The sequence below is a fragment of the Meleagris gallopavo genome, chromosome 11, assembly GCF_905368555.1.
Source record: "Meleagris gallopavo chromosome 11, MGAL_WU_HG_1.1, whole genome shotgun sequence".
In the NCBI taxonomy this organism is placed as follows: Eukaryota; Metazoa; Chordata; class Aves; order Galliformes; family Phasianidae; genus Meleagris; species Meleagris gallopavo.
The window spans coordinates 18,620,933-18,642,540 of record NC_139414.1 but is presented as its reverse complement, the minus strand read 5'-3'; the positions used below and the strand labels follow the sequence as shown (position 1 = coordinate 18,642,540).

The 21,608-nt window shown below is 41.3% G+C and overlaps 3 protein-coding genes across 6 annotated transcripts in view; 2 read left to right on the top strand and 1 right to left on the bottom strand.

Moving 5' to 3' along the window:
- ECT2 (epithelial cell transforming 2) overlaps positions 1-6,662 on the top strand; it is a 28,720-nt gene extending 22,058 nt beyond the window's left edge. For all 4 annotated transcript variants that reach the window (XM_010716892.4, XM_003209199.5, XM_010716894.4 and 1 more), the window contains 2 exons: positions 838-984; positions 4,236-6,662. In XM_010716892.4, the coding sequence (XP_010715194.1) occupies positions 838-984; positions 4,236-4,325 (237 nt within the window). In that variant the 3' untranslated portion in view covers positions 4,326-6,662. The remainder of the gene's footprint in view (positions 1-837; positions 985-4,235) is intronic.
- A 1,906-nt stretch (positions 6,663-8,568) lies between these two features.
- NLGN1 (neuroligin 1) overlaps positions 8,569-21,608 on the top strand; it is a 494,803-nt gene continuing 481,763 nt past the window's right edge. The window contains exon 1 of the mRNA XM_085232837.1: positions 8,569-8,953. The gene's annotated coding sequence lies outside the window, so the exon portion shown is untranslated. The remainder of the gene's footprint in view (positions 8,954-21,608) is intronic.
- The window catches only part of SPATA16 (spermatogenesis associated 16), a 72,356-nt gene continuing 65,335 nt past the window's right edge, over positions 14,588-21,608 (bottom strand). Inside the window, exon 11 of the mRNA XM_085233203.1 lies at positions 14,588-14,830. Coding sequence (XP_085089329.1) covers positions 14,588-14,830 — 243 coding nt within the window. The remainder of the gene's footprint in view (positions 14,831-21,608) is intronic.

The window sequence follows — 21,608 nt, the reverse complement described above, 5'->3', positions numbered from 1 at the left end:
AACTAAACTTTAGGAAAACAGATCTCAATTGTAACTGCTTTTAGCATATTGAATGGTATTGGCAGTTATCAAATTTCAAATTCTTTCAGAAGTAAGATAACTGTGCATGCTCTAATGTCAGACTTCAAAATTACAAGGAAATAAGTGTTGAAGGCTGTTTTCTGCCTTTGTATGCTTTCTTTTGTATATGGCTTAAGCTGCTCTTAATTGAAGTGTGCTCTGCATTGCTGAGAGGGATTGCCTGGGAAGCAGGAGGGCTGCCTGTCTGCTCTGTCATGTAGGCTGTGCTTTTGGTCTGGTTTTACTGAAGCCTGTGGAATATGAGGGGACTGACAGAGGGTGAAGCAGCAAGGAGGAATCTGTTCTCCATTCTTCTCAGCAGCCTTGATGCAGGCTTAATCTCATCAAGATGATGCTGCTTCGTAGGAAAACTGTAGAGGCTACTGTAGTTTAGAAGGTGCTGAAGGCTGAACTGAAAGAATCTTAATGAAAAGGGGATCTGACCTTTCAAAATGCAAGGAATGTGGGGAAGTCTAGTTGACCAGACTTTTTTTTAACCTTTTTAACTTTTTTTTTTCCTCATCTCTTATTTTTTTTTCCGAAATGCTGCTGTCATGCAGACAGGTGAAAATAGCATGGGTTGTAGGGACTCCTAAAAGTCAGACCCACTTGCAAGTTGTCTTTTGGTTTTAATTTTTTCATGTGAGGAAGAGCTATCATATCTTCCTGGCTCAGGGCTTGTCCTACAGATGTTCAAAACTTGAATAGTAGCTTATTGCAGTAGCTATTACAGCCTGATCTTTGTCAGTGTATAACAGTGCTTGTCAAACTCCCCAGGTTACAAGAGCATTTTCTTTCTCAAAAACACCGAAGAGAGCTCTTCGAAGGGCTTTAATGTCACACAGTGCAACAGAAGGAAGAAGTCCCAGCTCAGCTAATGAGAGTTACATAGGCAGCCGACTGAACAGTACGTCGTCGTTAGCGGTAAGTTCCTTAGCTGTGCAGGCCAAACAATAACCTTCTGAAGACCACAGTCATCCTAATGTTGATCTTACAGTAATTTCAAGGTCTGCAGTGGAGAAAATTATTTTTATCTGTATTAATAGGTGTGTTCTTTTCAGAGGGGAATTGTTTAATGAGAAGGCTTGCTTACTGAAAATGCAGGAAGATGTGCTAGTATGTAGCAGAACCTGGGAACTGTTAATACGTTTAAGGTGGAAATAAACTCTTGCTGGAATTGGAATATGCATCCTATTCTGAACTAGCAAAAAAAACTCCCAGCACTTCTGTATGTTGGTTTGGGCTTTTGCATTTTGGACAAAACACAAATGAGATGTAGGCCCCTGAATAGTGTCGTGAGAACATCATTGGGTGTAGTAAAGCAATAGACATCCCATGAAACAAACTGGGAAGGATGTGTAGAGAGCTATAGATGTTGCAGCCTGGTAGCTTTTAAAAAGGCAAGTGAGTTATCTGCTCATCAAAACCTTGGTGAAATAAATTTGGTCTTTGCTGCAACTCCTGCTATGCTTGGCTACCTATTGCAGCTCTCTTCTGCTACATTAACTCAGACAATTTTCTAATACAGTCCAGTATATTGTTCTAGATTTTGAGGATTTTTCCATCATCTTTTAGTTTTTTGAGTAAGTCTGTGTTGAGTGAACATTACTTTAAAGTCTGTAGTTTGTAGGACAGCTAGTCAAGAGCAGGATTTCCTGTGTATCTTTCTACTACTGATTTGTATGTCAGAATCTTAATACAGAGAGAATTCAGTACATTTGAGAGGCCTTTAAATTGTACAACACAGATTGCCATACTATCTGCCACATTAGATAGGCATGAAGAAATACAAATTAATGAAGGGAGGAAGTATGACACTGAACTCCCTTCGTTTATAGGAAATTAACATAAAATCAGATTGGCTATAACCCAGTTCTGTGTAGTGATTTTCTTCCTTCAATTATGATTGCTTCAACAGTTGTTTTGGAATTCTTATATTCTGTCCTTATTTTGATGTAGAACTATCTCATTTCTCATGAAAATGCAGATCATGCATTTTTCCTGTTTGTGTCTCTGTATTTAACTACTTTCCTATAATGACAGGAATTTAGTAGTAAAACTTGTTTTATTTTTTCCTCATAACTTTTTGGACCTCAGAGTAAGCTGCAGCTCGGCAGCAGAGCGTGAGTTTCATTTGATGCTATATAGGGTTTTTAATCCATCTCCTACCCTATAGAATTGGCATAAAACTGTTTTGATTGAGTCATGAGGTTAGAGATTAATCTTTTTTTTTTTTTTAATTCTAACATTAGTTTTATGTAATATATACAGTCCCTTCTAAGCATAATCTCTAAGAAATGGGGATAGGCTTTAGCACAGCGGAATTCCAGCCTCTCAAATAGATGGTAATATGGTTCTTGAGTAGCAATCTAAAGCTGTAGGAATCCTGTCTGAGACCATTCAGGAAGGTGAATCTGTTATTGAGGCATTGTTTTAATTTAAAATCCTGGCACTGTGTTCATGTTGGGGGGGGGGGAGGGAAGTAGTGAAAAATCACTGAAGCTTAGATGTCTTCATGCTTGGACTAACTTTTGAATCCTTCCTAATTGTAGATGCTCATCCACTGTCTTCATGTAGCCTAAATGGATCTGTGAAATGTGTTAATGTCCATTGCTCCAATTCCGTTGATCTGAGCTCTCAAAAGTCCAGGCCTTGACCTGTGCTCTGTCCTGGCTCTCCAAATAGTCTTCTATTAAGTGCTATAGAAGAAGAGAGAACTTCTTCCAAACTGGAGAGATTCAGTGGTCATGCCTTGGACAAATTATGTTCTATCCCTATTATTACTATCACCTTGGTGCTGAAGATAACAAGTGTGGTGCTGGAAAGTTATGTATGTCAAATCCTGACTGGTAATGTCCACCTTGTAAGCAGTCAGCATCCAATCCTGATTAAGACAGAATGGTACAGCTACCTGAAACCTAAAATCCACAAAGTTATAAACAGTATTGAGTTCTCCTTTGACTTGTAATGCTCTGGGTTACTCAGCACTGACACATTGTGCTATTTCTGCTTTTGAATACCAAGTTAATTCTTTCAGAGATCCTTTTTAACTTTTCTTAATTAAAAGTTAGACCTAATTAAAATAATATTGAACAACTACTTGTTTCAATTCATTGTGTCCAGGCAGCAGTGTAGCTTGCCAGCCAGAGCCAAAGTCCTCAGGACCAGCATTTTAACTGCAGGGTGGTCTTGAATAGCTAACTTTACCTATGGTTTTAACTTTTTGTTCCCCGTATGTAAATGAAAAAAAGTATCCCTATGAAGTATTAATAAGAACAGCAATATAAAGAGGCTTAGGATTTAACATTCAAATAGAGCCTATGGCTGCAAATAGAAGACATGCTATAGACACACATTAGATTTCAAAAAAAAAAAAAAAAGCATGCCTTTACCTGCCCAAAGTTTTGTTATTTAAAAGGCTCCTGAATTACATGGCTGCAGTAAGCTACCTAACTACCATGACCATATTGAAAAGCATGAGCAACAGAAGGTTGCCTGTGGAAGTACTTAAAGGACTGATGTAAAAAGTATAAAATCCAAGTTGATGCGAAGAAGCAACTCTTAGTACAGTGTATTTATGTATGAGATTCACTGTAACTTCAAGTCCTTAAGTCTAGTGTTTCTACCACCAGAAAAATCAGGTTTCTACCTATTTTGTGTGTAAATATTTGCAGTTAAAGTAAGCTTTGATAAGTCACTGTGATACAGAATATCTCTCTGTAACCAAGAAAATGTGTTCAGTGGCTGATATGGGGCTCAAGCCTAGTAAGAACACACGACTGTAGGATTTGAGGGGAGCTAAATTCCTCCAAGATTGTGATGATATCAACCTTACATTTGGAAGGAGGTGAGTAGTGCAAAAAGTGTGATGTGAAATTATGCTAATACTTGCTTTTGAAGAGTAGCTTTTAAACATGTTCCTGCATTCTGAATTTCTGATCTAGTAACAAGGAAAAGTTTTTATTCTTTGTGTACTACTTATTTGGTGCTGTTTAACTTTGCCATTCAAAATCTAAAAATATTGAATGATTTCTTTAAAAAGCTGTCCATCTTAAATATCTTCCTGACAGAAAGTATAAGGAATCTATATATCAAGGTTGAGAAATGACTACTGATCGTCTGACATTGATTATGAAATGACTACTCTGTTTTTGTTTTTTTTCCCTCCTCAACAGGGCATTTCTTCTCCATCCTTGGTCAGCCTTCCTTCAATCTTTGAAAAGAGGAGTCATACGTTAAGTCGATCAACAACCCACTTGATATGAAGCAGGCTTTAAGTACAGTGCCATACTGAGTGACTGACAAACAGCTGGCTGTTCAAATGACCTGTTACTGACATTAATGGTACCTTAGTCATTAGCACTTAGCAATGATTAGCAAAATGTTAGATAACACTAAGTTAACCACAAAGGGGTTTCTGGTTGTACTGATGTGGATCAGGTAATCAGTGGAGTGAGTAACTTGGTCTTTGTCTAAGACCCACTATTCCCTTGCACAATTTTTTCACCAACATAATAAAAGCATTTTCTTTTACAGAAACTGTCCTCTTTCAGCAACAAACTAGTTTTGAAATAAGGAAGATGATCACATAACTTACTCCTGGTTTGAATGGCTCCCATGCTTGCCTAACTTAATCAATTGGCTGAGCACTTTAATGTTCAAACTGTTGATTTCTTAAATGGAGATGCATTATGAAGTACCTGACCTTTTGAGTATGACAGTTAACCTGTTGTACAGCTGCTTATTCCAGATATTTTATAAGTGTGGCTGTTTATAGAGAAGTGGGATTGAGTTTCTCTGATTGTGATCTTCTGCAGCCTCACTGTAATACAGTGGTGTTAGTTTATTTGAACAGTAAGTTTAAAGGCTATGACTAGCTTTGTCCACCACAAATGATTAAAAGAAAAACGAATATGCTCAAGAGTTATGGCTTTCCCTTTTAGTTAGGGCTGTTTGAAAATAACAGTAAAAAAACAAAGAACCTATGAGATCCAAATGTTTGGTTAATAGCTCATTATTTAATGCATAAGATTACTGGTGTGACGAGGGCCCAGTTTGGGTGTGCTCAATTTCAGGTGTACTCCTAAGGCTTTTATTTGTCTTTTTCATGTGTTTCTGTTGTCTTTCAAAGCTGTATGTTCACTCCTTTTGTATCCTCTCAGTCAGTATAATTCAATGCTATCTCAGGAACCATTTAAATATGTATATTTCTGCATTTCTTTAATGGTTTAGTAATGGTTAACCATCTGTCTGTATTAGGAGTTCTCAACTTCTGGCTTCTTAACCACCAGTGTCCTGTCTTGTCTATATGTAATTAGTGATGTTTCTGAATCTGTCAGACTAAATTGCTTTTATATTTTGTACCAATCCAAGCAATGTAAATAAACTCTTTAAAATAAAACTCCTTATGGCTTTGCTAAGCAGGCTTTATGGAAGTCCACTCTGTCACTTTGCACAAAAACATTGAGTTGGGTTCCTCTCTATAAATGTACTCTGATTAACTATAATAGCTATTTTTAATAAGATATGCAGCTTGGTAGGCCTCGGTCTGCCAGAACTGAATCTTTTTATTTCCTTAATATTTGCCATTCTGCCTTGTTTCACTGGGTGTGTATATATCCATGGGTGCTTTGGCCTTATCCATTCAAAGCAAGCATCTGAACTTGATATGCACTGGACTTGATGTAATAAAGTATCTCTAGGAAAGAATCCATGCAATAAATCCTATGCTAAGAATATCAACCACAGGCTTGGCTTTCTTTTGTTGTTGTCTTTGCAAGGGCATCTTCAGCCTGCTAAATTCCAGATAAATTATTGCAAAATTTCTTATCTGACTTTCTACTGTACTGTTTTTGACAATATAACTGTAGAAGCAGCTTTGTCATAAGGTCTACTTTTGCCTTGTGGAACTTCATACAACCAGTGTATGAATGCAGGAGCTGGTGCTGCTGATAGCTTATGAAATAGTCCTAACTAAACAACCTCCTGCCTGAGAAGACTGCTATAATTTCAAGATGAAATGCTCAACATTGCTATAAAGCTATAAAGACATCTGGACTGGTTCATAACCCAGAAATGAAACAAGGATTTGAGGAAGTGAAGTATTTGATTTTGGTGCAGCCTCTGCACAGGCTCAAGGGAGAGAATTAAGTAAACCAGATCCCTTTCACCTAAGGGTCAGTCTGCTTCTTCTATTCTGATTCTTGTCTACAAAAAAAAATGCAACAATTGGGCTGACACTTAGCTTGCTGCCATCTTTAAGAGCAAATACAGATTTATACATGCACATCTGTATTACATGTGAAGTGAGGTGCTCTGGATTTTGTATAGTGTACACATTTCTGTAACTTCTGCTGTTCACTGTGCTGTGAATTGAGGAAAAAAATGGAAAAATGATTTTCCTTGGTTTCTTGTAATTCCTTGTGTAGTTTCTCTTCCTTCTCATTTTTTTTTTTTTTCCAAGAAAAAACTGAGGTAACTAGCTGTCTTACTCATACCAATGAGTAGCAAAAACAGTGATGTTGAATTTGTATCTTATTTTACCTTCAAGTTTGCAAACAAAGTATAATGTATAGTCAATAAAGGTGCAAGTGTTTTCATTCTTTTGACTCCAAGAATGGGATGTTTGAGACTACTTTTCAGGTCACTTTTCAGGTAAGTGGAGGTATATCTCCAAGTGAAGGCAGTTCTCTAGCAGCATGTTTGCTGTCTTCCCCATTGGCACGTGTGTATCTTGAGGTTTTGGGTAATAGCACTCAGAGAAGAAGATTCCTTGGACAAGCAGTGTGTTGTGTTATGTTTTCAGGGAGTTAATCCAAGTACGCTCTTACTATTGTGATGCAACCATGGTTTGTGCTATCAACCTATCTTAAAATACAAATAGCGCTCAGGTGTTTGCTTGTACCGTGAACAGCATTGAAGTCTCTGTTATCAAGTGGTAGCTTGGAGGGGTGTGTGGACAGCCAGGTAGGATTGTAGATAAGGAAGAAACAATTTATTTGCTTGCTTTATTAAAAAACAACAACAAGCAAACAGAAAAAACTCCTCCCCTCCCTCGCCCCCCTCCAAAGCTCCCCCAAGACTCAAAAAATGCCAGTAGTTGGACAAGAGCCTCCTGGAAGCCTGGAACGCAGGTTGGGATTGAACTCTTCTTCAGCTGACATCTGAATCGTGGGTACTTCCATGGCTGAGCCTGGGCTTGTGCAGCCCAGCCTTTCACAAAGCCATACCTATAATTCATAAATGCACACTCACTGAAAGCTATTAAAGCATTTATGGACTAAGACAGTTAATCTTTTATAGGTTTTTGTTGAAAGAGAAGAGGCAGAGAGCTTACAGCTGCTTGAGAGCACCTGTTTCTGAATGTGTTGTAGATTCAACAGAACGGCTTGACCTGTATTTTGCAGGAAAATAGTTGCTGTTTCAAAAATAGGAACTGAAAACTCTGCTGTGAGATGGTTGTTTACAATCTATGAAAGCCAGCCATCAGAGACAAAGCAGGGGCTAGCTAGAACGTACTTTAAAAGCACAAAAGCTGTTGAGAGCTTAAAATGTTGGCTGAATGCTCTACACAGCTGACATTGGAAAGGCAAAGGCAAATTGATGCCATGTTCTTTGCCTTGGGACTGTTTTTTAAGTGCAGAGCCAGAAACCTGCTCTCTCCCATCAGTAACGAGAGCTAGAATGGAAATGAAAACGCCATGAAAACAAACTAATTAAACATCTTGTGAAATAGATTTAGCACTGTCAGACGTTAGGCAAACAAAAGTCATTTTTAGATAAGAACATTACTACTACTTAAGGCTGAATTTTCATCTGGCACAGAGTATTCTATCAGAGCCTCTATACAAATGTAGTGATGCATTTATATGCACCCAGTTTAGGCAGTTAAGAGTGCAATTACCACTCTACCTGCAATTTGTAATTGGTTTGAGCTGCCCTGGTGCTTTAATCAGCTGTTTCATATATTGACTGATTTTAGAGTTTGACTACAGCAGGAGCTGTCTCTGTTGAAAAGAGTTATATATACATACATATGTGTATTTATAGTCATTAAATACTTACAAAGAGATGTGAAGCATTCTTTTATTTTTATCTTATGTAGGGAGAGCTATGGGAGGCCTATGGCAGGCACTTCATATTTGAGAAGTTAAACAACTGAAGTACTGATGTTAATATAAATATCTGTAGAAAGAGGACGGTCTTTATACCTCTAGTTTGCCCCCCTCCCTCCAGAACCTCAGATGCTTTAATGGCCAGGGAGAAAGGAAGTGGCTTTTGGCCTCATGATGGAGAAATGGAGAACCCAGTTTTGCTACTCAGTTTATGCAGGGGCTTTTCATTTTAGGGTGAAATAAAGTTGTGCCCACCACAGCCCAGAGGCAGGCTGTGTTCTGCTCCACCTGCAAAGGCAGCTCATGTTTCCCTGCGTAGCAGGAATGCTGAGTCACAGCTTGATGCAATTACTGAGCACCTGGTGGGAAGGCAGGGCAACCCAGGGAGCTCAGGTGCGTGCAGTGTACCGGAGTGATGGAAGGTCTGGAGCCAGGATGCACCCCTTCCCTGCCCTCATTTAAGGGTTGGCAGTGGAGGTGAGGGCATCTCACTGGAGATCCCTGTATGCTGAGGCCTTCTGAAAGTGAGCAGCTTCTTTTCTTTGTTTACATGCCCATGGCTGTCGTGTTTGAGGAAGTCTTTGCTTGCTGCGGCCTAGGGCCATGCTGCGGCCTAGGGCCATGCTGCGGCCTGGGACTGTGCCGGTTGTTGCTGTGCTTCCCATTGTGTTACACTCTATCGCCTGTGAGGAACAGACCAAGGATGACTTCATCCCATGTCTCTTCCGCTACTGCTTTCCCTTTCTTCATCCAGCAATTGAGGACAGTGCAGCAGTTTGGTAAGTGTACCATCAATCTGTTTATGGATTCTTCCAGAATGGGATCGACTGGAATATAAATTGTGTTACCTGAGCTCTTGGAGGTTTTGTTTCACTTACAGTTAAAAATGGTAATGCTTGTTTGTCAGTGTTGGAAGATGCTGACTATTTCTCAGCACTGATGTGTTCATAAATATTCAGCTTCTGTCTTTACCCAGACAGGAACTTGTTGGCTACCTTGGAGTGTAGACTCTTATGTGCTTTCTGCTGCTCTGTGGTGGCAATGATGATATTTCAGTAGTTTCTTCTGTGCTTCAGCCCAGAGAGGATGTAAATATAAGCATAACTGATTCTGAAAATCTGTCTTTTCCCTGTGTTTCAGTGGCTTATGCGTTAGAGTTGGATATGGCTGGCAAATCAGCACTGATTGCTAATTAAAAAGCTGAATATATTAAGGAGCTTTGCACATCCATTTCTCCCTCAGATTGAAACCCTTGCTGTATGAGCGAGTGCTAGTGAAGCTCTAATGGAGACAGTCTAATTACTTGCCATTTCTGCTTTGACTTAACAGTTCATGAATTACAGTAGTTCTGACTGACAGATCGTTGCTGATTACTAATTAAATGGCAGAATGTGGTTCTTTGCACCTCCAGTTTTTACCCCCATAACAAGTGATGCTCCCTGTCCTACCAAAAAAGCTTTCCCTTCTTGTTTGTTGATATGTGGAAGCTGATGGTCTCATCCTTCTGGAAAACAAAGATCCTTAGGGTGCATTTAACAATGGTGGAGGATAAATATATTTCAAAAATAAAGTTACTGCTGTGTTGCTTATAAAAGAGGCTTTGGAGGGAAGCTGTTGAAGACAGTATAACAACTCAGCATGTTTCCTGGCACTCCATTCTCTTACAGATCGCCCAAGCCCTCATTTAGGAGCACACAGAACAATGAGTGTTTTAGTCCTTTATCTGCAGAAGGGGACAATTCATTCACTGCCATAGGTACTCTCTAGGTCACCCAAACACTGGAACAAACGTGTTGATGAATTGTCTTTCTTTTTCTTTCTCTTCATTTGTCTTTTCAACGGACCAGAATTTAATCTGCTTCTTGACAGTATTACTGCTCTGCTAATCAGTGATGTGTTTTAACCTGTGATAGCGAACTGTAAAAACGAGCTGTAGAGAATGGGATCATCCTGCAGTGATGTTTTCCCTTTAGTTCTGAGTGGCAGTGGGTAGAGTAATGGACAGGCAGTAAACCAGCGAACTCTGCTATCGCTTTTCTCACTAAATGCTGAAACACTTAGTTCTCTTCCAGACTTAAACTCAAGAAGGATTTTAACTAAGGACTCTTTAAAGTTGCTACAGGTAATTTCAAATCAATGCATTAAAGGTACCTTCAGCCCGATAAACTTTTCTTCGTGCTGATTTCTGTCACTAACATTGTTCCAAATATATCATAAAGCTTTCATCCTAAAAGGAGCCACTGTATCCCTGAAGGAAAATTGTGCTCTTTTAATCTCTTAGTTCATGAGCGTGTCCCAAAGTGTGTGACTATTTCTATACATAGTTTGTGAAAGTCTTAAAAAGATAATGCACAAGAGTAATGTTAAAAAGTGGTATGTAACTGGAGATCCCATATATCAAGAAGTGTAAAAATTGCTGTAGGTGTAGGTGATCATAATGATCCCTTCTGGACTTGAAATGTATTACAGACAGAAACCACATAAGTCACTTTTTAAAATTTAAAGCATTCTTTTCTTTTTCAGTGATTCTCCCTGAATATCACTCTTCTCCTTAAGCAAAGCAGTGATTATATCATTACCATGAGATAATAACGAAAGCCTCAGCGTTATTGCAAGTCTGTAACTGTAATAAATGTAAACCATTGATGGGTAGTGGAAACATCCCCTCCTCTCTGCCCCTACTTTCCACACCAGTGGTATTTAGGATCACTGCTATTACTGGCAACTCAAAGTAGTACTTGTGCAAAGAGGAGGATCCCATGCCATCATGGCTGGCGCAGCAGGGTCACCTTGAGGAAAGCTTTACAAGTGATGTGATATGTTGAAATTGGCTTTTTGGGCTGCAAGTCTTCTGCAAACATCTTCTGATACTGGTGCATGCAATTGTTTGTAATTGCATGATCTTCCAAACAAAAATTGCAAGATATTTTTGCAAAGGTGTATGGGAAACTTTGGGAAGTGGAACAGCTGCTTTTACCTGGTGCTTCCAAGACATCCCTGGGATGCTGTGCCTTATTTTCTGGATGTGCCTGAGGAATGTGAGGTTTGCCCACCCTGGCAGACCAAGGGAATCCTGGGGGCAGCCCCCAGTGTGGGGCAATTCCCCATTCCCTCTTGCTGAGGATCCCCGTCCCACTCAGCAGCGCAGTCGGTGCAGCAGTGGGACGCTCCGGAGGCAGGCAGCCATGCGGAGCTGTTTTGTCTCCTCTTTCTCCCATTTCCCTTCGTTCAAGAATGACCAGCTTCAAAGCAAAAGTTCACTGCTCTAATTGAATATTCTCCATATTGAGAGGGGTAAAAATAAACATTCTTCTCAGTTTATTCACGCATAAACTAGAATCATCCAAGTGTGACATCTGAAAAGAACTACATGATTATAATCTGAAATGAGAACAAAGGTTCATCTTGTGTGGTTCCTTATTTTTTCTTCACTGCAGGCTTTGAAAAAGGAAGGGAAAGAATCTTAATACTATTAAAGCTGAAGAAAGCCAGGGCCGTGTGCCTCAGTGTTAACCTTTTCAGTATTCTGCTGACTAATTGTCCGTCCGTTCCACCTTTTCCTCTCAGGTTAATGGAGTGGTTAACAGGGGAGGACAGCAATGGTTGGCCAATCGCACTACAAAGCAAACTGAAAAGGTTGAAACGATGTGCTGTATTATTCATGGGCTGAGCCTGGCTGAGGTATCTTAGATCTCATGTCTTCTCGTGATGAATTGCAACAAGAGCAAGAAACAGCCAACGTGAAATTGGCTCTTGTGACAACGATTGTAGTTCAATCGGGCAAATGTAAAACTGCAGCCTGCTGTTGTTCTGTCCTTTGGGATTAAAGCTGTACAATCGCATCTAGACCCTGAATAAGGAACAAGTTGCCTTTGCATGATCTGCAGTTAGGCTGCAAGTACAATGCTGTATGTGTATATCTATCTGTCTTCTAATTTTAGCTGTGGTCTGCATCTTGGAAGTAGTCTGCCGCCTGATACTTCTCCTGTGTCTTCTGTATTGCTAAACAAGTGATGTATAGATTTCTTAGTGTTACACTTCTTGAATGGTGCTTGGTTTACCGGTGTTATCTAGTAATTTCTAGAGGGAAGACTAGACAGGGCTGTAAGGTGTTCCTTGTTCTCAGGAGTTTAGAATCTGTAGAGTCAACTTTCAAGGAAAAATTGACACCAGTGTTGTGCTGTCCTTCATTTTTGGCATGTCATGGAGCTGGAGGTAGATGCTAGCAGAGGCAGGAGCATGGCTGAGGTGCTCAAAATTGTTTTATGTTTTCCTTCTGGTTGAGTACAAAGGGAGAGAAGCAACAGCAGACTGCTAATGTAAGGCCTAGCAGGGAGTGCCATTTATGTGCTCTAGTTTGGTCCATCCCAATGGTATCGTCTTCCACTGGAGGTACATTTAATTTGTTTTTATTTTTTAGCTGAGCACCCTTTTGACAGAAGAGAACTCATGAACATCGAAAGCGACCTCTGAGCCCTTTGTGAGTCACAGTGCTACAGCCAAACAGTGAACTCCCCCATACCTGGTGGATTTCACTCTGCTGGTGTTCACTATCCCTTCTAGGGCTTGGTGCAGAATTCTGGCATTTACAAGGAGGTGATGATTGCAACAACAAGCAAAAGACTCATGAGGCAATTCTGGGAGAGGATTTATGCATTTTTTTTTTTTTTTCCTCCTCTTTAAATTGGTACTGTGTTCTTTGCATTTCATTGAATGGTTTCAACTGACAAAAGTTGCCTGGGGCCAGTGAACCTAGCTGTTGACAGATAAATCATCTTTGTGACCCACAAAAGGATGCCATGAGGAAAACAAACGCCCATCATTCATTTGGAAACTAGGCTTTGGAACAGAAGTGACCTGAAAGTGGAACTCCTGGGGAGTGGTCTTACTTGTGTGCTTGAGTAAAACCCTTGTGTGCAGATTTGGGCCCGAGCCTCAATGTGGGCTTTTCTGGAAAGCAGCAACCCTCCTTCTCCACAACAGTGGCTTCTTTCATATTTCTTTCGTGCTGTTTCACAGATGATTTCTTTTCACAACTGTGTTAGTCTGTGGCTTTCTGGAGGCTAAAGGGCGCTGCAGCCAGGTGTTGGCCCAGATGTTTCAGACACCTTGCAGATTGATTTGGGCCACGGCTTCTCCCTCTCTCAGTGATGAATTGTTCTGCAGCACCTTTTTTCCTGCCCTACCTGAATATCAGCTTTCTGAAAGGGAAATGCTGCACCGTGTCTCAGGTCTGGGGTCCTCACAAAGATCACCTCTTTTCATTGCACTTCATTCTTTGTCATCATTCTAAGTAAAAATGCATGGTTTTGCATAAAATATTGCGGAATAGTAAGGCGGATTACATCAAATTAAGAATATTTGCTTAAGAGCCTCATGATTTACCAAACCCTGTGTTGACTGTGACTTGATGATCCGTGGGGAGCAGTCTTTCTGATTTAGTGTGTGTCTGCTCATCAAAGATGGATGATTGCCACTACGTGTCATAAAACTTCATCTGACAAAACCAACTCCATAGCAAAATAATGCTGTCTCTGAAGGGCAATAACTCTTCATTTCTGTGTCCCACATGTTTAAGGAGCTCAAACTAGCTCAGATTTTCTCAGGATTTTTACTTACCCTGTTGGTCGTGAACAAAGGACCATCAAAGATTGTGCTGGTCCTTTCTTAGTTTTTAAAACTCATTTATGAGAGCTGAGGAAAACGGTCTGTGGCGGCTGAAAATCTGCAGGTTTTAAACTCTTATCTGTGATCATTAAGTGGTTAATTAAGTGGTTAAATACCTTTCGGGTCCTGGATTTCTAATTAACCCTGAGTGCTGGCGAGTGGACTTCTCCTTTCTGCCTTTTGAAGTCACTTTTGAACAAGAACGTGTAAGGAACTGAATCCCATTCTGATGGAGTGAGGTTATTTTCTTACAAAGTAAACACTGCAAATGAAAAGGAAATGCCAGCCTGAGGAGAGGCTGTGTGCATCACCGCAGGATGCTGTTGAACATCACCTGATAAGGTGATCCCTATTGAAAAGTAGGTCTTTTAATAAATAAAAGTTAAAATTTATTGTCAAATGGAGGAAAATTCATCCTTAGCACACAGAGCAGAGCAAAGGACTCCATGTCTTCGACCAAGGGGTGATGTTGGACTCCCTTCCTTTGCTCAGATGTGCCCACCTGAACGAGCAGGTAACTGAGCTGTAGCCCCAGCCAGCTGCATCCAAGCATGTATGCAAACCACTGGACTCCCTCCCCAGCTTTTTCCTCACATATGTAGAGAGAAAAAACGCACGGCTGGGTGTTACTGTTTAAATAAGGCAATTTGAACTAAGCCTTGCCTGGACGTTTATTCCAGCCGGTTAAGGCTAATGAAGTGCAGGAGTGTCTTGCTCCAGGTACCCCATAGCGAGGGAAAGGCTCATTAAGTGAAGAGGTGGCTTGGGCTGACCTCCCCATCAGATATCTGCGGCGCTAATTCTCTTGTTGGCTGTGTGGCCATGTCTTTAGGGCTGATGAGGGACAGCTTTGTACTTCCCAGGCTCTGATGTTGCTCTGTACTTTGAAGCTTCTTCATTTTCCTCCTCTCCCTCTTCGCCGCTCTCCGCTTTTTGTTCTTCAAGTAACTGTCTTCTGTTTGGTATACGAAGTCTACAATTATCGCAATCTGCAATCACAAAGAGGTGTGAGAACCATGTCCCTTCCCCTATGGAAAAGCATCAGAAACTTTTGCAATTAGTTTATTTCAGAACTAATTATCATTAAAAAGAAAAAACACGTGAAGGCACCCGCGTACAATTGGCTGGAGGAACGGTACATAGTTTCATACTTTTTTTTTTTGTCCCTTTCCATTTGGATTTCAATTACTTCACTACTGTGGAATAGACTTCTTTCATTGAAATCTGCACACTGAATGTGGGAATTTATCACAACTCTGTCTTTAAATGGCATTGAAAAACAGCCACTTTAAAAGGAAAGGATGATGAGGAAATTAATCTCAGGCAAGTCTTTCTTGATAAGGGAAGAGAACAGAGGCTTCTGGCATTTATATGCCAAAAATCAACACATGGAGAAAAATGAGTATTCTGCAGTGCCATGGCATGAACAATTTTTCTATTAAATCAAAATGAAGTTCTGAATAAATATGTTTTCCCATGAAATATAATTCACTGGAGAACACTGTAAAAGGAGGGATGACCTCGCTGTCCCCTGCAAATAAAAACATAATTATTCTAATAAAGAGAGTGTTCAGATAGCTTGCAGGGGTGTCTTCAAAACTGAAAATGAATGTCCATAGTAAAAAATACACATTAATAGTACAGTGTGCAGGTATTCTGTAAGTAGATGCTGTTCATAACTTCCTGGCTATCTCTCTTCATTCAAACCCTTTGTTGGCTGCTGCGATGTGCACTGTTTCTGTATGGTGAAGATGAGACCCCTCTCCCTTTGCACTCAGTTACACTCAGAACTTATGTAATGTGGGGATCTAAGAATCAATCTTCCAATTGCATTTTAAGTTGCAATCTTTAAAAAAAAAAAAAAAAAAAAAAGCCCTAATTTGTCATTGTGACACACATTTGGTGGAGCTTTGTGTTGTTAGTAACAACGCTGAGCATTGCCTGCAAATTAACCTGAGTGGGGTTCACTGTTGTGTTTCTTCCTATATCGAGTTGCTGTGAAGGTGTTCCTTAGCCCTGGGCTCAGAGCTCTCGCTGATACAAGGGGTGTGCATGTGGTGGGGAGCAGGGGAGCAAACTAAGCAGAGGAGCTCTGGACAGTTGCTTCTGCCCCTTAAGATGCTCAGGAGCTCTGCCTCTTCCTCCCCATGGAGCCTACAGAAGAATCTGGTGGGCATGTGCTTGTTTGCTCCTTTAGTGCTGTGAGGCCCTTGCAATGGGAGCACTCCAAGGTCAGGGCTGGCTCTGCTGTGATGTGCGAGCACGGTGGATTAGGGGAAGGCATCGTTATGCTGGGCTCATTCTTAAAGAGCTGAAATAAAAGCTGAGGCCATCATTGATCTGCCAGGAGCAGGCAGGAACGCTGAGAAAGACAAATCGCTCGGTGCCAAGCTCTGGTCCGAGGACTCAGCCATACTACAAACAACCAAACCCCCAAGGCTGTTCTGCAACAGACCAAATTAAAATGTCTCTGTGACTTTTCTCTGTGATTATAAGGAACCCGTTACATGTTGGGGGGAGGCTTCTGTCTAAGAGAGCATGAAAGGTGTTAAGAGGAAGGGAAGTGGTGATGTCTCCTCTGCTCCATTAGGGCCATCCAGCACTGGGGACACCCCCTGAGCCCGGGGTGCACCGGTGCTCCTTCACAGCTCAGTTCTGTCGTGTGCTTCTCGTGTTTACAGAATACCTGTCAGCTCCAGCACCCTAAATAAGTCCTAATATGGCATATCAGGGGTGGAAATAATAGTTGCTTACATAATTGCAATGCTACTGACACAGCTGAAGAGCTGATGATGTTATTTGCACAGCAGTGATGACATTCAAACCCTCGCTGACTTACAATTACACTGTATGCTCTGAGCTCTGCCATGATTTAAATTACCATACAAACACAATGAAAATACAGTCTCTTGACAAGATAAAGGGGGAAAGGAGGTGGCTTAAAAATGCCTTTTTGGTGGCTGCACTGTTCAGTAGTGCTTATTCATGGCTTTTTAGCTTGCACATTTCATTTTAAGGAAGTAAATTGGAAGCATTATGTCCTGCCTTTTTGCCTTGATTTAAAACCTCCCCGTGCCCGCTCTGCTGCTGCTCGGCTCTGGTGAGCCACCTCTGGGGCTCTCAGGGGGAAATGCTAATTTTTAAAATCAATAGCTTCATTTTTTAAAATTTTTTTTTTTTCCCCTGTAAGCCTTTTAAAAGGAATCTGTGTGGATGAGAATATGCAGAAGGACATACGTCACAGCCAGCCCAAACGTGACTGGTATAGGGAAGCAGATTTGGAAAGGCTTTAGATCTGTTCCCAAGCACAGAGGTTGCTGAGCCCAAGGTTGTGTAGCTGAACCTTTTAGGGTCAAGTGTCACTATACAGGGTAGAGCACTGCCAAAGCTCACCCTGTGAAGAGCCCTACAGGGCTGCCTCAGAGCTGTTAGAGGAAGATGATGAAGAGGATCAGAGGGCTGGAGTACCTCTCTTACAAAGAGAGTCTGGGGGAGCTGGTCTTATTCAGCTTGGAGGAGGCACCGGGGAGACCTCATTGCAACCTTCTGGTACTTGAAGGGAGCTTACAAGCAGGAGGTCTGATAGTGATGGGACAAAGGGGAATGGCTTTCAATTAAAAGAGCAGAGATTTATTACCAAGAGGGTGGTGAGGTCCTGGAACTGCTGCCCAAAGAGCTGTGGTTGCCCTATCCCTGGAGGTGCTCAAGGCCATGGATGGGCTCTGAGCAGCTGGTTCTAGAAGATGGCAAACCTGCCAATAGCAGGGGGTTGGAACAAGATGATCTTTAAGATCTCTTCCAACCTTTCTATGACTTCATTCACAGTGGGGCATTCATTACTGTTGTTGCCTCAGAAGAATTTCTCAGTTCTGTCATTCTCAGAGAAAAGCAGCTGGATGAGATGGGTTGAGTCTGCCTTTCCTCGGTGCCACACTTGAAGGTATTTTTTGTACTGGTGGAGGGCGAGAAGGTGAAAAGCATAATTAGTGCACCAGAAGTACCTGGATGTGCTACAAGTCCATTACCCTGCTCAGTTCAGAGTTTGTTGGGAAGAGAAAAAGATCTGTGGCCCATGCAGGTACTGAGGTGATCAGTTCATTCTTAGCTGAAATGGTTTTACATTGATCTCAAAGATTGAGCAGAATGTGTAGATACTTATATTTTTAGAACATTGATCTCATGCAGTTCATGGCTGCGGGGAAAATACAGATCTGGGAATGAACTGCAGAGGGTCATGGAATGATTAAGGTTGGGAAAGAATGCTAAGATCATCTAGTTTAACTGACAGGCAAGTGAAGGTAGGGTCTTGTCAGGCAAGGCGAGGCAAGGTACAGCTTTCAAAGGGATCAGGATCTGATCCAGACCCATGGGAAGATTTGACAGTGATATTACACGGGTCCACAAAATTATTAGGAGCAATGCACATAAAATATTTCTGACCCTGCCTTTCTGCAAGTGTTGCCCAGGGATGGAGCTGGCACTCTTGCTCTCGATCAGGTTTCACTACAAGGGACTTCAGGAGGGCACGGAGTCCACCCTGCTCTGCAAAGTAGGACTTCCTGAGGAGTTCCCACCTCCTCTTCTGAAGCACCCACTGCTTTTCTGCTAACATCCCACAGTAACTTCTCAATTTGCCCGAACGTGTCTGGTTTTGCCCTGAAATATGCACAATGCTGGTATGTTCTTTGCCTTTCCTTCCCTGGGATAAGGCATGCCGTGTATGGTTCCTAGTTACATGATATGTACTAGCTATAAAAAGAGCACATGTAGGTGCTATCCATCACACAGAGTGGCTTTGTCCAAGTCCTGGTGGCCACAGATATAATGGAACTTGTCAACCTTGCAGTAAGGGGGCTGTTCCAGGGAACAGATGTTCATGCTTGATGGCTTACTGATGACCCAAAGGAAGCATCAGAGCTTATTGCAAACTGGCTTGTGTTTTTTTAAAATATTGAATCTAAATAGAAACACAAAATATCAGTGGTAGTAGCTGCTAAAGAGTTCAGAGCAACACAAATGAAAGAGCTGAGATTCCACGGGGACAAACTCACATAGGAAAATCACAGTTTAGAAGAGAATGTAGATGGGTACGCAGTAAGCAGAATCTGTGAAGTGTAAAACTGCAGACGTATGTGTTAGGTGGATGCATCTGTGTATGGTCCCTTTTACTGCCCGAACGTTCAAACTTCTTAAATCCTGATGAAAAATAAAAACAAAATGCCAAGTTGTTCCTACCAATAAGGCTAGTTGGCAGGTGGAGAAAAGAGTGTTGATGAGGAAGTGAAGAAGACAATATTGATGCTGGTAAAGAATTACATTGGCTAAGAACCCTACAATGGAGATGGTTGGTTGGTACTTTACCAGTCCTTCTGACATTGCTGTCCAGCTCAGTGTTTGCTGTGAACCATCCTGTTGACTTGTGCTGTTTTTCAGAGCAGAAACAATACCTGGTGGCAAGTGTTTATAGGGCTGGAGACCTTCTCTAGCAGAGGGCAGCAGGTAAACTGGCTGCTCATTTATAAGTGACAGCATGATTAGCAAGGGCTGGGGAAATATTTATCTAAATCCCTACACGGGGACTGTTAATGCCCAGAATTGCCTGTGATTTAGCAGCCAGGCAGCTGCAACCATCTACATTATTCTGATGTTTGAGACATTTACTGCTCAATTGCCGTATTTACTGGTATTTAAAATTATCCCAGTGACTTATCTCACCCTATGGCTTGGTGGAATAGATCAAAGCCTTTCTCGTAACAAAACACTCTTTCCCAGTAGCATTATGAGTACTTCTATTGCAGCTGTGATGGCCTCAGAATCATAAGTGATATATGGTATTAGGCCAACTAATTTGTCTGGAAAAAACAGACAGGTGTAGAACTGCTAACTTGAAACTTCCCAGCTCTGCGTCAGAGCTGAGCAAAGCCTTGTATGCCCAAAAGCTCTCTGTTTCTTAGTATTCATGTCCCCTGGTTTTAGATTGCATCACTGTCCTTGCTGTGGCTGGGAGATGTTCAGTGTGTGGTTCCTAAATAGTTCATATGATGTCTGGAGGGTGGGCAACAGGCAGGATGTGTTCTTTACTTCCAGTATAAGTGGGGTCCACACCAGTGCGGCATCTTCACTTCTCTGTATGTGAGAAGCAAGGAGCCAGAGACTAACAAGTGTAGGAGCTGATGTTAGGGACCAGGAGTACTGTTAACTTCTGAACTCTGTTGTCACCTCTTTCTTACAGAAATAGTTCTGCAAATGTCACTGTGCTTTTACTGTCCCCACAGTGGTGCTGCATTGACTAATGGGACTTTGGTTGTGGACATTTCCTTTGTATCACCTCTCATACAGCAGGGGAGTTCTCATTTTCTATTCACACACTCTCCTGACTTTCTCTGCCTGGCTTGAAAACTCTTCCCAGTGCCAGGTTAAAAACCTCTTAGCCGTAGTTATTTCTTGTGCCTTTCCGGGCTGTCATAATTCTAAGGTCATCCTTTGCAGAATGTTCTAATACGTTTTCTCTAAACTTAGCATGAAGCCAACCTTTGGCCAACTCTAATCAAAATTTAGCACCTCAACCTGGTTGCTCTGCTCTTTGTTTCCTTCACTTTCAGCCTACTCATATCAGCACCTCTAATATAATTTTCCTTTTCTATTTGCACTTTCCTCTCTTTACTACGCATTACAAATCAGAATTCCACTCCTCTCCCTGAAAACCTGCTTCTTCTATCCTTAGAATTCCTTTGATTCCCCCCTCCCTTTTCACAGTGGATCTGTGCATTCCTGAAATGAAACTTGCCAAGTCATATACACTGAATTGCAGTGGCCAGCTGAGTACTATTCAGCAGCATGTCTGCTTTCCATCAACATCGTGTGAATCTCCTTCCGTGCTTCTCTGGCTGACTGAATGCCTGGCAAGTCTGTGGCCCTTTTCCATGGCTTGGTTTTCAATTAAGAGATAATGTCAGTGGAAGAGCATGGGTCATGAGATAGCTTTCCCCTGCTGCCGCAAAAGTCAGAGGTGTAGTAAGCAGAGGTCAACCACTGAGATCTCTGTGCCTGGCTAAAAGATTACATAATGTTAGGCTAATTTTACTTCATTTCATATTCACATCTATTAGTGCCGTTTTTGTTACGTACTTATCCTTATGTAAGTTACATCTGTTCTTTTATTCACTCATCCATGTTTGCTCTGTTTTCAGATTTATGAAACAGGCATTCCACTGAGCTCAGCAAATGATGGGCATAATAACTTATCTACATTGCAAAGTATGTGATGCCCTTGAGGTAAACTCCGATGTGAAGGTTTTATGAAGTGTCTCACATGTAGAAGTGTTTATTTGCCAGCTCCTGTCTGTCCTTTGGCTGTTCAAATGATGTTAAGAGGATCCTATGAAACCACTATGAAAGCCTAAGGGCTAAATGGAGAAGTAGAATTGTGTTATTATCTTCAGAGAAGCACAGCCATATTGGCACCTGCTGCCCTATTTGGCTCTACTCTCTTTGGATGTCAGAAGTTTATGGTTGATGGGCTCTAAAGTATTTGTTTATTTAATTAAATGCCTCTCATTGTAATATTGTGAGGCATTATTAATGAATTTATTCTCATGAGGCAGGAAAGCAATCCCTCATAATACTTATCTTTGAAAACTGCAGGGAAGAGAAGGCTTTCTGGAGGAAAGGAGGGGCCTTCCTGCCCCTTTGTTTATCTCAGGTATCCTAAACCTCTCCACATTTCCACAGCTGCTATAAAGTCCTGCAGCTGCCATTGAGACCTGA